General features: G+C 43.7%; 1 protein-coding gene across 1 annotated transcript in view; it reads right to left on the reverse strand.

The window, feature by feature from the left end:
- The window catches only part of itga8 (integrin, alpha 8), a 219,576-nt gene that overhangs the window by 166,461 nt on the left and 38,901 nt on the right, over positions 1 to 14,214 (reverse strand). The window contains exons 10-13 of the mRNA XM_078235261.1: positions 13,569 to 13,625; positions 11,956 to 12,008; positions 5,964 to 6,169; positions 843 to 1,034 (exon numbers count right to left, since the gene is read on the reverse strand). Coding sequence (XP_078091387.1) covers positions 843 to 1,034; positions 5,964 to 6,169; positions 11,956 to 12,008; positions 13,569 to 13,625 — 508 coding nt within the window. The remainder of the gene's footprint in view (positions 1 to 842; positions 1,035 to 5,963; positions 6,170 to 11,955; positions 12,009 to 13,568; positions 13,626 to 14,214) is intronic.

A 14,214-nucleotide genomic window follows, 5' to 3' on the forward strand; every position in this document is an offset into this window, starting at 1 on the left:
AGATGAGGGGGAATTTCTTCAGCCAGAGGATGGTGAATCTATGGAATTAATTGCCTCAGAAGGCTGTGGAGGCCAGGTCATTGAGCGGTAAGGGGATCAGAGGTTACTGGAAAAAGGTGGGAGAATGAGATTGAGAAACTTATCAGCCATGATTGAATGGCGGAGCAAACTCGATGGGCCGAATGACCTAATTCTGCACCTATATCTTATGGCCTTAAGTTTGTCACATAGCATTGGCTTTTAATTCCGTCAGATGTTAGCTCATTTCAATAACAGTATAATTCATTCTGTCAGGATTTGTCCTATTTCTAGAAGAAGACACAGCATCATTTTCGCTGTCCATTAGCTCACATTAGCCAGTGCAACATAAGTAAATTAATGGTAAAGTGATGCTGACAATCTGAATGCAATTATAAGGCCCTGTACATCACTATTAGGTGGGTGAAGGCATAGTCTCCTGTCCAAGTGCTCATATTCACACAGAGTGCTAATTAATGCTTTCTGACTGTCAGTGAAATTTCTAATTATGATTGAAAAGATATTCAAGACCTTTCAAACATTAGAAACTGGAGTGCACACCGCTGTCCAAGGCTTTCAAGAAAATGAATTAAAAACCATTAACTCCTCATAAACTGACTGAACATGTGTCACCTAAATAATTACATGGTTATATTGTATCCACGTGCAAAGGAAATAGATTCTCTGCTGGCAATAAATGGTTGTGTAAAGTCAATGGTTACACAGCACATGTGCCACAAAGGCGGTGCAAAATATCACATCACATTGATAAAATACTATTGTATTATATAAAAGCTAAAATTCCTCCCAAATGTTATCCTTACCTGGGTATTCATTCTTGTCTATGTCTGAGCCTCCTTGTAAGGTAAAGCCAAATCCAGGCGGCATGGAGTTAGAGGGCCACAGGCCATCCAGGACCTGTGACGGCTTGGAATTTAACCCAGTGCTGTGGCCATTGTAAATCAAGACCTTGCCTCTCCTGTCCTCACCCCCAAAAGGTATACCAATTGCAACATCTACAAGAGCAAAATAAACAAAACAGGATTAGTCATTAAAAGGGCAACAAGACTAGATTTACCGGCATCTCACTTTAATACAAAGACATTTGACATTGCATAACCAAAGGACACTCAACATGACTCATGGTGGCATAGAAGTGCTATCACCATAATGTTATAGGTTAGCACAATATTAATACTGTGCAAAAACTAATTATAATATATAATTATATTTCCACTATGGTCCATTGTATGTCATAAACATGGGATGGAATTTTCCCAGAATTTGTTTGTCAGAGTGCCAGGCTCTGACTGAAAACCGGCGTGTATCTCTCCAGATGCACAGCCGAGTTTTTAGACCAGGTCTTCAGCCACTCTGACAAAAAGAAAATCGGGGCGTGGTTTATGCCATCACTCTGGCATGGTGGGGCTGACAGAGCCAGCAAGGCCAGCTTCACTGCAATCAGGGTGCCATATCCACCCCACGGAACAATCATCGGAGACTCTCTCTCTCTCTTTCTCCTCCCCCCCCCCCCTCTCCCCCCTCACTAACAACATCCCTGTGGCTAAAAGACCCCCCCTCGCTGCCTGCTCCACCCCTGTGGCTGCAAGTTCCCTGCTCACTGCCCGCTCCACTCACCCCCGTTCCTTCAAGTATCCCTTCACTATCCACTGCACACCTGTGCCTACAAGGACACCCTCACTGCCTGCTCCACCCCAACCGTGCAAACTCCCCCTCAATAGCCTCCGTGCTCTTTCTCTCTCCACCTCACATAACAGGACGCAAACCCCCATGGCACGGCGCCTTGGCACAGGCTGATTCCCCTTATGCTTGTGTGGGGTGGGGGGGGGGGGGGATGTTTGATGGGGAAGAAGGGTTGTGCATACATTGGGGTGGGGGAAGCTGGAGACTGTGAATAGGGGGTGGATGGAGAGACTGAGAGGGGTGAGCACGATGCCAGTTGACTGTGTGGGGGGGGGGGGGAGGTGGATCACTCTGATGTTTGGATGGGTGGGGGAGGTGCTGCCCCAGTCTTTGAGCGGTGTGGGGGGGAGTTGCCCTTCTGTGTGCAAGGTTGGGGGTGTTCCCCTTGTCCACCGGGGCACCGAATGTCTGTGATTGGGGGGGGTCCTTTAACTTTGAGATCACCCTAATCTCTGAATCTCAGTTTTGCTGGCAAGTTTCTCTCCATTTAGATAATAAGTTATCATTTTATTCTTCCGACCAAAATAGATAACCTCACACTAATCCACGTTAAATTCCATCTGCCAAATTTGGCCCACTCACTTAACCTGACTATATCCATGTATAAATTTATTATTTCCTCTTTGCAACTTACTATCCCACCTATTTTAGTGTCATTTGCAAATTTGGCTATAGTACCTTCTATTCCTGCATCCAAGTCATTAATATAGATTGTAAATAGTTGGGGTCTGAGGAACAAACCCTGTGGCACCCCACTAGTTACAGCTTGCCAACCAGAAGAAGACACATTTAATCCAACTCTGCTTTCTGTTGGTGAGTCAATCCTCTATCTAAGCAATATGCTACCTCAACCCCATGGGATCTTACCTTGTATATTACCCTTTTGTACGGCACCTTATCAAATACCTTCTAGATGTCCATTCCACTACATCTACAGGACCTCCATTATCCACTTTGTTTCATCTTCAAAGAACTCCAGCAAATTAGTCAAACACAATTTACCCTTCATGAAACCATGTTGACTCTGATGGATTGTGTTTTGACTTTCCAAATGACTCGTTACTACTTCCTTAATGATGGATTCCCACAATTTCCCAATAATAGACATTTAAATAGCCTACAGTTTCTTCCTTTTTGTCTTTCTCCCTTTTTGAACAGCAGTGTTACATTAGCCCTTTTCCAATCCACTGGAACCTTGCCAGAATCCAGGGAATTTTGGAACATTATAACCAATGCCTTCTCGATCTCTGCAGCAATTTCCTTTAAAACCCCAGGATCTAGGCCATCAGGCCCTGGGGATTTATTTGCCTTTAATCGCAATAGCTTAATCAGTAACTTTTCCGAGTAATGGTGATTGTTTTATGTTTCTCCTTTTCAACAACCTCTGCATTACCTATTAGGAAAGTTCTAGTGTCCTCCACTGTGAAAACTGAGGCAAAATATTGATTTAGTGTCTCTGCCATTTCTATGTTCCCCATTGTTAATTCCCCGGTCTCGTTTTCTAAGGCACGAACGTTGACTTTAGCTACTCATAGAACATAGAACAGTACAGCACAGAACAGGCCCTTCGGCCCACGATGTTGTGCCAAGCTTTATCTGAAACCAAGATCAAGCTATCCCACTCCCTATCATCCTGGTGTGCTCCATGTGCCTATCCAATAACCGCTTAAATGTTCCTAAAGTGTCTGACTCCACTATCACTGCAGGCAGTCCATTCCACACCCCAACCACTCTCTGCGTAAAGAACCTACCTCTGATATCCTTCCTGTATCTCCCACCACGAACCCTATAGTTATGCCCCCTTGTAATAGCTCCATCCACCCGAGGAAATAGTCTTTGAAATACTCTCTTCCTCTTACTCTGTAAAACTGCACTACAAGTATCAATCTGCATTGGTTTAGGTCAGCATCTGTTTAATGTGAGATCATTTTTTTTAAAATGGCAATTAATAAAAAGGGTGATAGGTCAATTCTAGTTTTCAGTGCATTCAGCATCATTTTCCAGGGGTCTGAAGCAGGCTGGAGGAGAAAGGCACTATATAAATATGGGTGCACTGAGCTCTCCTAATTACTGACATCAAAAAATGTCTTAAGATCGGAATGACAACTAGTAATATTAAAATGATGCACCAATTTCCAAAAGATAGGAGTAGCTGCATTGTAGATTGAGACTTATGATTTGTGACTGAAATACTATTGGGTCTTACATTGATCTTACAGTCACCTTCTGGCCAGGGAAAATGATGTTTTGTATATGCATGCTCACACACATGCACAGAGATCCACTTACCAGCATCCAAATACTGGTTAAATTGTAACCAAAAAAAACCAACAGTTTTTTATTTGAAAATAGTGTTTTATATTGGCTTCAGCTATACTGTAGGTCATGTGAAGTTAAATGATAATAAGATTGCCTCCTCAATCTAACATCGCCAGTTTAAATTTAATTCAGCTGATAGCATAAATGGACTACACGGTACAACTTTCATTGAAACAATGCCAAAGGTGATTTACAGTTATGTAAACTGTGCAATGCAGCTGACATTTTAAACATGTTCCTGTCCCAATTTTATGCTTTGCATTTCTCACAATTCTATACTTCTTCATTCTTGTGGTCATTTGTTTATTTTTTGAAGATTTCTACACTATCTCTGATTGTTTAAATAGTTTTGTGTTACTTTTTAAAGATTTACTCATGGATCATGGGCTTCGCTGGGCAGGCCAGTATTTATTGCTCATCCCTTTTTGTGAAGTACACAGATTGTATGTGATTCCATGTACAAATTCAATTATAAAAAGTTGCTGCAAATGTTACTAAAATCTGGTTGTTTCAAAGCATTTGCTTTCTTTAATGGAGCTGTTCTAAGATGTGTTTAATCTACCTCCCCATAATATGCTTCTTTAGATTGGCTGGAGAGGAAACTGTGAAATCTCCATGAGACTAAACACAACCTGGAAAGCTGACTTTGGAAGGAATAATAGTAAAATGGACTATTATTTAAACTGTGAAAAATTACAACATGCTACTGTGCAGAGGGACCTAGGGGTCCTTGTGCATGAATCACAAAAACTCAGTTTGCAGGTGCAGCAGGTAATCAAGAAGGCAAATGGAATGTTGGCCTTTATTGCGAGAGGGATGGAGTATAAAAGCAGGGAGGTCATGCTGCAAGTGTACAGGGTACTGGGTGAGGCCGCACCGAGAGTACTGTGTACAATTTTGGTCCCCTTATTTAAGAAAGGATATATTAGCTTTGGAGGGGGTACAGAGTAGGATCACCAGGTTGATTCTGGAGATGAGGGGGTTAGCTTATGAGGAGAGATTGAGTAGACTGGGCCTGTACTCATTGGAGTTTAGAAGGTTGAGGGAAGATCTTATAGAGACATATAAGATAATTAAGGGGCCAGACAGGGTAGAAGCAGCGAGGTTATTTCCACTTACAATGGAAACAAGAACTAGGGGGCATAGCCTCAAAATACGGGGGAGTCAATTTAGAACAGAGTTGAGGAGGAACTTCTTCTCCCAGAGGGTAGTGAATCTTTGGAATTCTCTGCCCAATGAAGCAGTCGAGGCTACCTTGTTAAATGTGTTTCAGTCACAGATAGATAGATTTTTAACCATTAAGGGAATTAAGGGTTACGGGGAGCAGATGGGTAAGTGGAACTGAACCCACTATCAGATCAGCCATGATCTTATTGAATGGCGGAGCAGGCTTGAGGGGCAAGATGGCCTACTCCTGCTCCTATTTCTTATGTTCTTATGTTCTGACATTTAAGATATTACACATCTATGTTAGATTCCCCAACTTCTCCTTAATGAAGATATTACATAGGGCGCAATCTTACCGGCCATTCACGCCACGCTCCCGCTGCAGCAAGGACAGAGAATTTGGTGCCCAGCCAAATCTCTGTTCACTGCAGCGGGATGGGAAAATCCCACCGGTGAGAACGGTGGTAACATTCCAGCCATAGACATTTTTGCTCATATAACGTGGTCAGAATTTTCCGGCTGTTCTTGCCTGCAGGATCTTCTGGTCCTGCTAACGGCAAGCCCCGGAGTTCCCTAGCGGTGGCGGGTGCATAGAACAGGAAGCCCCGTTGTCAGCGGCAGGATCAGGCCAATGGCAGGCCTTCTCCAATGCCGCGAAAGGGAGTGCTGGTGTCGAAAATATATATCTGATCAGACATTCAGAAAGAACAAGGTGTTTTTCAATATTGTTAGTACTTATGACTGTCGAAACACACCATTGTATCCATCTTGATTCAAATCTGCCAAAGGTGCTACTGCACTGCCAAATCTTCCAAAAACTTCAGTCCCTAGTAGTCTCTGAGGGTCCTTGAAAAGAAACTCTTCCTCCTGCAGGTATAGATAAACCAGCCCAACTTCCTTCAACTTTCCGTCAGATTCACGGTCCATGAAAAGTGGAGCACCAACTAACACGTCGTCCAATCTGTGAAGCAGATGATTGCAAACATGAAAAAAAACAGGGGTTAGATAAACAGCTGTTCCTGATGCTGGTCAAGTTTGCAGCAGCTTTCTATCATTTAGTTTGTGCATGGAAACTTCCGCCTTTAAATATTTCAGCTGCAAAACCTTTGGTATGAGAATGAATCGCAATTACATTATGGCCACAAAAAGAATGCATTCAAAACATTAAGTTGCATTTCAGTGGGATGGAAGTAGCTATTTACCCATCTTGTACTTTAATCTAAATTTAAGGACCGCATTATTAAGATATTTTCATTGCCAAAATCACAATTATAGTTTTTACTGTCTCTGGAGAGAACCTCAATTAAGAAAAAAGTATATTTCAGAAGATTTCTCTAATTTTATTTTTAAAATTAGAAAACCACATTTTTACAATGGGTTGTCTCTTTTTTTCTGAAAGCTATAAAGGACAGCTTCCAAAGGATAGACTATTGAAGCAAACTGTTCATTTGAAAAGCTTTGGTATGAATTCTCTGACTAAAGAAATATTTACAAATACAGAAAGGGAAGTTTACGCATGACTCAAGGTCCCAACAGCACATTGTGGAAGTGGAAGCTTGATTTTTCTTTTAAAGTTGTTTGTACTCACAGTTGGTATTCTTAGTTCAAAACCCCTGTGCCAATTTCCAGGTCAGAAGGTCGGAGGCCATCCTGCTTTCCGGCCTCTAATAGCAAGAATTACCAGGAAGTAGGCAAAATGATTGGGGTGTGCCTTACATCCTGAGGTAGGTGGAATACTAAGTGTCAAACACTACTTGACACGTCTTCCTTGAAGATCCAGCTGGCATTTTGAAATTTGCCATGTGGGGATCGGGTGTGTGCCTCTGTTTCCTGTCCCACCCTGTTCTAAACAGGCAACAGACTTGCTAAACTGTGCCTTTTTCTTTCAGAGCCGAATATAGCTGCAGCCCTTAGCACTGTTACTGAAGACAGAAACTAATGGAATTGTGTGGAGTATAAAAGCTCTACCACGGGCGGTACAGTGGCGCAGTGGTTAGCACTGCTGCCTCACTGCGCCAGGGAGTTGGGTTCAATTCCGGCCTCGGGTCACTGTCTGTGTGGAGTTTGCACATTCTCCTCGTGTCTGCGTGGGTTTCCTCCGGGTGCTCCGGTTTCCTCCCACAGTTCAAAGATGTGCGGGTTAGGTTGATTGGCCATGCTAAAAAAAAAATGCCCCTTAGTGTCCTGAGATGCGTAGGTTGGAGGGATTAGTGGGTAAAATATGTAGGGATATGGGGGTAGGGCCTGGGTGGGATTGTGGTCAGTGCAGACTCGATGGGCCGAATGGCCTCTTTCTGTACTGTAGGGATTCTATGATTCTATGATGATTCTATGAAATGTTGGCCATGATGTTCACATCACATGGAAGAATTTTTAAAAATGAAACACATTTAACGAGGTAGAAAAAACATGGCAGGTTGCACTAACAGGCAAACAATCATTTATATTTCTATGGTGCATGCCTTTAGGATGAGAAAGTATCCCATGGTACTTCACAACCGCTGTAAGGGAACCCAGTGTTGAGACAGGAATGGAGAGAAGGTGGAGGGGGTGATGGCAGTGATTGAAAGTTTGATTAAGCTGGATTTTGAAGATGGAGAGAGACATAGAGAAGAAGTTCCAACGAGCAGGTCAAGTTCTGTCACACATTATCAGGCTAAAAGATGGAGAAAAGAGATTGGGGTTAGGGAATGGTGTGTTTGGGAGAGGATTTAGGGTGCAGAGTTAGGATGGGCAAAGCCATAAAAGGATTAATTCATTAATAAGGTTCACTGAAAGATTAGCAAAAGTGAAATCACACAGAATGTGACTTGGGTTGGGAATTGGTGGAATGCTAGAAGACAGGAACATAGAACATAGAACATTACAGCGCAGAACAGGCCCTTCGGCCCACGATGTTGCACCGACCAGTTAAAAAAAAAACTGTGACCCTCCAACCTAAACCAATTTCTTTTCGTCCATGAACCTATCTACGGATCTCTTAAACGCCCCCAAACTAGGCGCATTTACTACTGATGCTGGCAGGGCATTCCAATCCCTCACCACCCTCTGGGTAAAGAACCTACCCCTGACATCGGTTCTATAACTACCCCCCCTCAATTTAAAGCCATGCCCCCTCGTGCTGGATTTCTCCATCAGAGGAAAAAGGCTATCACTATCCACCCTATCTAAACCTCTAATCATCTTATATGTTTCAATAAGATCCCCTCTTAGCCGCCGCCTTTCCAGCGAAAACAATCCCAAATCCCTCAGCCTCTCCTCATAGGATCTCCCCTCCATACCAGGCAACATCCTGGTAAACCTCCTCTGCACCCTCTCCAAAGCCTCCACATCCTTCCTGTAATGTGGGGACCAGAACTGCACACAGTACTCCAAGTGCGGCCGCACCAGAGTTGTGTACAGTTGCAACATAACGCTACGACTCCTAAATTCAATCCCCCTACCAATAAACGCCAAGACACCATATGCCTTCTTAACAACCTTATCTACTTGATTCCCAACTTTCAGGGATCTATGCACACATACACCTAGATCCCTCTGCTCCTCCACACTATTCAAAGTCCTCCCGTTAGCCCTATACTCAACACATCTGTTATTCCTACCAAAGTGAATTACCTCACACTTCTCCGCATTAAACTCCATCCGCCACCTCTCGGCCCAACTTTGCAACCTGTCTAAGTCTTCCTGCAGACTACGACACCCTTCCTCACTGTCTACCACACCACCGACTTTGGTGTCATCAGCAAATTTGCTAATCCACCCAACTATACCCTCATCCAGATCATTAATAAATATTACAAACAGCAGTGGCCCCAAAACAGATCCCTGAGGTACACCACTTGTAACCGCACTCCATGATGAATATTTACTATCAACCACCACCCTCTGTTTCCTATCCGCTAGCCAATTCCTGATCCAATTTCCTAGATCACCCCCAATCCCATACATCTGCATTTTCTGCAGAAGCCTACCATGGTGAACCTTATCAAACGCCTTACTAAAATCCATATATACCACGTCCACTGCCTTGCCCCCATCCACCTCCTTGGTCACTTTCTCAAAAAACTCAATAAGGTTAGTAAGGCACGACCTACCTGCCACAAAACCATGCTGACTATCACCTATCAATTCATTACTCTCCAAATAACTATAAATCCTATCCCTTATAATTTTTTCCAACATCTTGCCGACAACAGAAGTGAGACTCACCGGTCTATAATTCCCGGGGAAGTCTCTGTTCCCCTTCTTAAACAATGGGACAACATTCGCTAACCTCCAATCTTCTGGTACTATACCAGAGGCCAACGACGACCTGAAGATCAGAGCCAGAGGCGCTGCAATCACTTCTCTTGCCTCCCAGAGAATCCTTGGATAAATCCCATCCGGACCAGGGGATTTATCTATTTTCAGACCCTCCAGAATATCCTGCACATCCTCCTTATCAACTGTAATACTGTCTATTCTACTCCCTTGCAACCCAGTGTCCTCCTCAGCTATATTCATGTCCCCTTGCGTGAACACCGAAGAGAAATATTGGTTCAATGCTTCACCAATCTCCTCCGGTTCCACACATAACTTCCCTCTGCCATCTATAACTGGCCCTAAACTTGCCCTAACCAACCTTCTGTTCTTGACATACCTATAGAACGCCTTAGGATTCTCTTTAACCCTATCCGCCAAAGTCTTCTCATGTCCCCTTTTAGCCCTTCTAAGCTCGCTCTTCAACTCCCTCTTAGCCAATCTAAAGCTTTCTAGTGCACTACCCGAGTGCTCACGTCTCATCCGAACATAAGCCTCCTTTTTCTTTTTAACCAACAAAGAAACTTTTTTGGTGCACCACGGTTCCCTAGCCCTACCAATTCCTCCTTGCCTGACAGGGACATACCTATCACAGACTCGCAGTAGCTGCTCCTTGAAAAAACTCCACATGTCGGACGTTCCCAGTCCCTGTAATCTCCTAGTCCAACCTATGTTTCCTAATTCTCTCCTAATAGCCTCATAATTACCCTTCCCCCAGCTAAAACCACTGGCCCGAGGTTCATGCCTATCCCTTTCCATCACTAAGGTGAACGTAACCGAATTGTGGTCACTATCACCAAAATGCACACCAACTTCCAAGTCTAGCACCTGGTCTGGCTCATTTCCCAGCACCAGATCCAATATAGCCTCACCTCTAGTTGGCCTGTCTACATACTGAGTCAAAAAACCTTCCTGCACGCTTTGAACAAAAACTGACCCCTCTAACGAGCTAGAGCTATAACAATTCCAGTCAATATTAGTCAAGTTAAAATCCCCCATAACAATTGCCCTATTACTTTCACTCCTAAGCAGGATTGACTCCGCAATCCTTTCCTCAACCTCTCTAGAACTTTTAGGAGGTCTATAAAAGACTCCCAACAGGGTGACCTCTCCTCTCCTATTTCTAATCTCCGCCCATACTACCTCAACAGATAAGTCCTCATCAAACCTCCTCTCTGACACTGTGATACAATCTCTGACCAATAATGCTACCCCTCCCCCTCTTCTACCTCCTTCCCTACTTCGACTAAAACATTTGAACCCCGGGACCTGCAGCATCCATTCCTGCCCCTGCTCTATCCATGTCTCTGAAATAGCCACAACATCGAAGTCCCAGGTACTGATCCACGCTGCAAGTTCACCCACTTTATTGCGAATACTCCTGGCATTGAAGTATACACATTTCAAACCCTCTCCACCCCACCTCTGCAATGCCGTGCATTGCAGTCCCCATCCATGCATCCCTCACTTTCAGCCCCACTACTCAGGATCCCTCCCCCCCCCCGAATCAGTTTAAACCTCCCTGCATGGCCTTAGCAAATTTACCCCCCAGGATATTGGTCCCCTTCTGATTAAGGTGTAGACCATCCTTCTCATAGAGGTCACACCTTCCCCAGTACGAGCCCCAATTGCTTAAGTACCTGAACCCCTCCCTCCTGCACCATCCCCTCAGCCATGAATTCAAACCTTCCCTCTCCCTATTCCTCTCTAAACTATCCCGTGGTACAGGCAAGAGTCCAGAGATAACCACTCTGTCAGTCTTGGCCTTTAGTTTCCACCCCAACTCCATAAATCCCTGCCTAATATCCCCTTCTGGATAAAGGCAATGTTTTCTGATGGCAGAATTTAACAAATGCGAGTGCCTAGTAAACTCAGGTTTTCATCTCTATTGGTTACTTGGATAACAGAATCGTGACTTGTATGTCCAAGTTTGTAGATTAACCTAATTTAAGAGATATAATAGTTTGTGTTGATGTGAGCAGAACATTACAAAAGGACATGGACAGGCCACGTAGGCTGGACTATACAATGACAGCGGGCTCCCTGCACCCTGTGTAAATGTCAGGGTGATCCCACCTTCACATGGCCAGCTCAGTGTCTGTGAACGAAAGACTCCCCCCATCACCCCATGCTGCCACTTTCTCAGGAGGCCCCAGGCAAAACCGACTAGCTTTGCTGGGTGGCCTTCCCAGATGATGAGTTTCCCACCCACTGCTGTTTGAATGCCACTTATAGGCCTCAACTGGCTTTTGAGTGGGAGCCCTTCCTGTCCAGAGCTTGATCTGGGGAAGTCAACAAGGAGTCAGGGTACTCACCCCACATCCTTTCAATAAAATGGCCCGACACACCACCCCCTATCCCTGTCTCACAACTCACCTCATGTTACACCCCATGATTCTATGTTAATCTCTGATTTTTCTGTAGTATCTAATAAGATATAAAGCTCACCCATCATTGTTTATATCAGAGACAGCCACGGTATATCCAAAATAGGAAGCCATCTGTGGATTTAAGAAACAGGAAACAAATTAATGGAGCCTTGCATCAAAAGAAATCATCTTATTATAATACGTTAGCTGGCAGCTCCACACTGATTTGGGAGATGATGGCTCTAGCCTCATGAGGGCTATGTCTTTAATTGTTCCTCTCCACACATCCTGAAAGTGGCTCAACAGGTTGAAGAGACCCTTCAAGGTAATGGATGATTTCACCTATTGATTGCTCTTTGTAGACGATGTACTTGACATCCAAACAATCACCACTGATTCTCAACAACTGTAAGAGCTACTCAAGGGAAAACAGTCATACATGGCACCAGGTAAACCTTATATTCCACCTTTCATCCTCAACAGTAACTAATTGTAAATCAATTCAGTTATTTGGAAGTGGAATATAATCATGTTCTTATTAATTAGAAAACACAAGCAGACAAAGAAATCAAAATCAGCATGTGGTTGTCTGGATTCATGTCAACACGATATCATTTAGTTGTATATCTGCTAAGCACAAACATGTTATCGGCACTTTATGAGGAAATTTGACATCACTGAGACTGATATAATGCATCAATTTAACACAGCTGTTTTAACACAGCGGTTCTGTTAAAAGTCAGTACAACCAATAAAGAAGCAATGAGTCGGATTTTCCAGCCCCATGGAATGCATCGTCGTGGACAGGACAGGAAAATTCAGAGAGCCGAGCCGTCTGTGACGATGCCCACTAGTGTCGGGGCTGGAAATTTCCGGCCAATATTTAGAAGTACACATACTTTAAAACTCATCTTCAAAATTTAGATGTTGCGAGGCAAGTGCTCTGGAGCAGCTTTAGAAGCTAATGAGCTAACTGTGCCTTTGGTGGATCATGTGGAAGACAATCTCAAAGTTTAGAATCTCCTTACTTTTGACTCGGAGCGGGTGGCACTGAATAAATATGATGACACAATATGCCATATTCTGACATCTCTCTCCTTTGAAAGCAAATGTTTGTTTGCAAAGTTGAAAATAAAAGACATAACTACAGCAGTTCACACATCAGCTGTATTCAGTGGACATAGTAAGAAGTCTCACAACACCAGGTTAAAGTCCAACAGGTTTATTTGGTAGCACAAGCCACTAGCTTTCGGAGTGCTGCTCCTTCATCAAGTAAGTGGGCCACTCACCACTTACCTGATGAAGGAGCAGCGCTCCGAAAGCTAGTGGCTTGTGCTACCAAACAAACCTGTTGGACTTTAACTTGGTGTTGTGAGACTTCTTACTGTGTTTACCCCAGTTCAACGCCGGCAGCTCCAATTCAGTGGACATACCAGAGTCACTTCTGGTCATCATCAATGTGATAGAAAAAAGTTCAATGTTTATATCTTAAGTAAAACATTGCTGTTTTACAGTCATCTCCTCTCGAATAGTTTTGGTTACTAATATAAATTATTCTACATTGTGTTATTGGGTCAAGAATTCAGCAGTTAGTTCACGATTGTTTGTAAGAAAACATATGTTTTGCTAAGCCAGCTAGAGTGAAACAGTTTCAATACTTCCTGGAAATGAGGGGATATAATAATACCTTACCTGTTCACCAGTAAAATTCAAGATGAAAGTCATATCTGTTGCATTTATGATGGCAACCTATTAAAAAGAGGTACAATGATTGGTCTTGATTTCTGACACTATCATACGACTATGAAATGTTGATGAAAAAAATGTGAACCGTCAGTTCTAATTGTGCCCAGTCTGGCATGGCAGACCAACTCACTGCCATCAACATGATGTGTTAGCGGCTGCTTGGGAACCATAATCATAATACTGAGGCATGTTGCAAAGCAAAAACTGGACAAACTTCCTGTCGAGAACAAGACAGATAGCCCACGACTCAACTTGTCTACCTTTAAGACGCTGGTTCAGAATAGCACAGATAAAAGTCATGAAGGAGGATGCTCACCTCCTCCTTCGACAGCATCTTCAAAACCCCTGGGGTTGCATCATGGCACAGTGGTTTGCACTGCTGCCTCGCAGTGCCAGAGACCCGGGTTCAATTCCGGCCTCGGATGACTGTGTGTGGCGTTTGCACATTCTCCCCGTGCGTGCATGGGTTTCCTCTGGGAGTTCTGGTTTCCTCCCACAGTTCAAAGATATGCGGGTTAGGTTGATTGGCCATGCTAAATTGGCCCTTAGTTTCAGGGGGATTAGGAAGGTAAATATATGGGGTTACGGGTAA

This window comes from Mustelus asterias, chromosome 2, assembly GCF_964213995.1.
Source record: "Mustelus asterias chromosome 2, sMusAst1.hap1.1, whole genome shotgun sequence".
Lineage (NCBI taxonomy): Eukaryota > Metazoa > Chordata > Chondrichthyes > Carcharhiniformes > Triakidae > Mustelus > Mustelus asterias.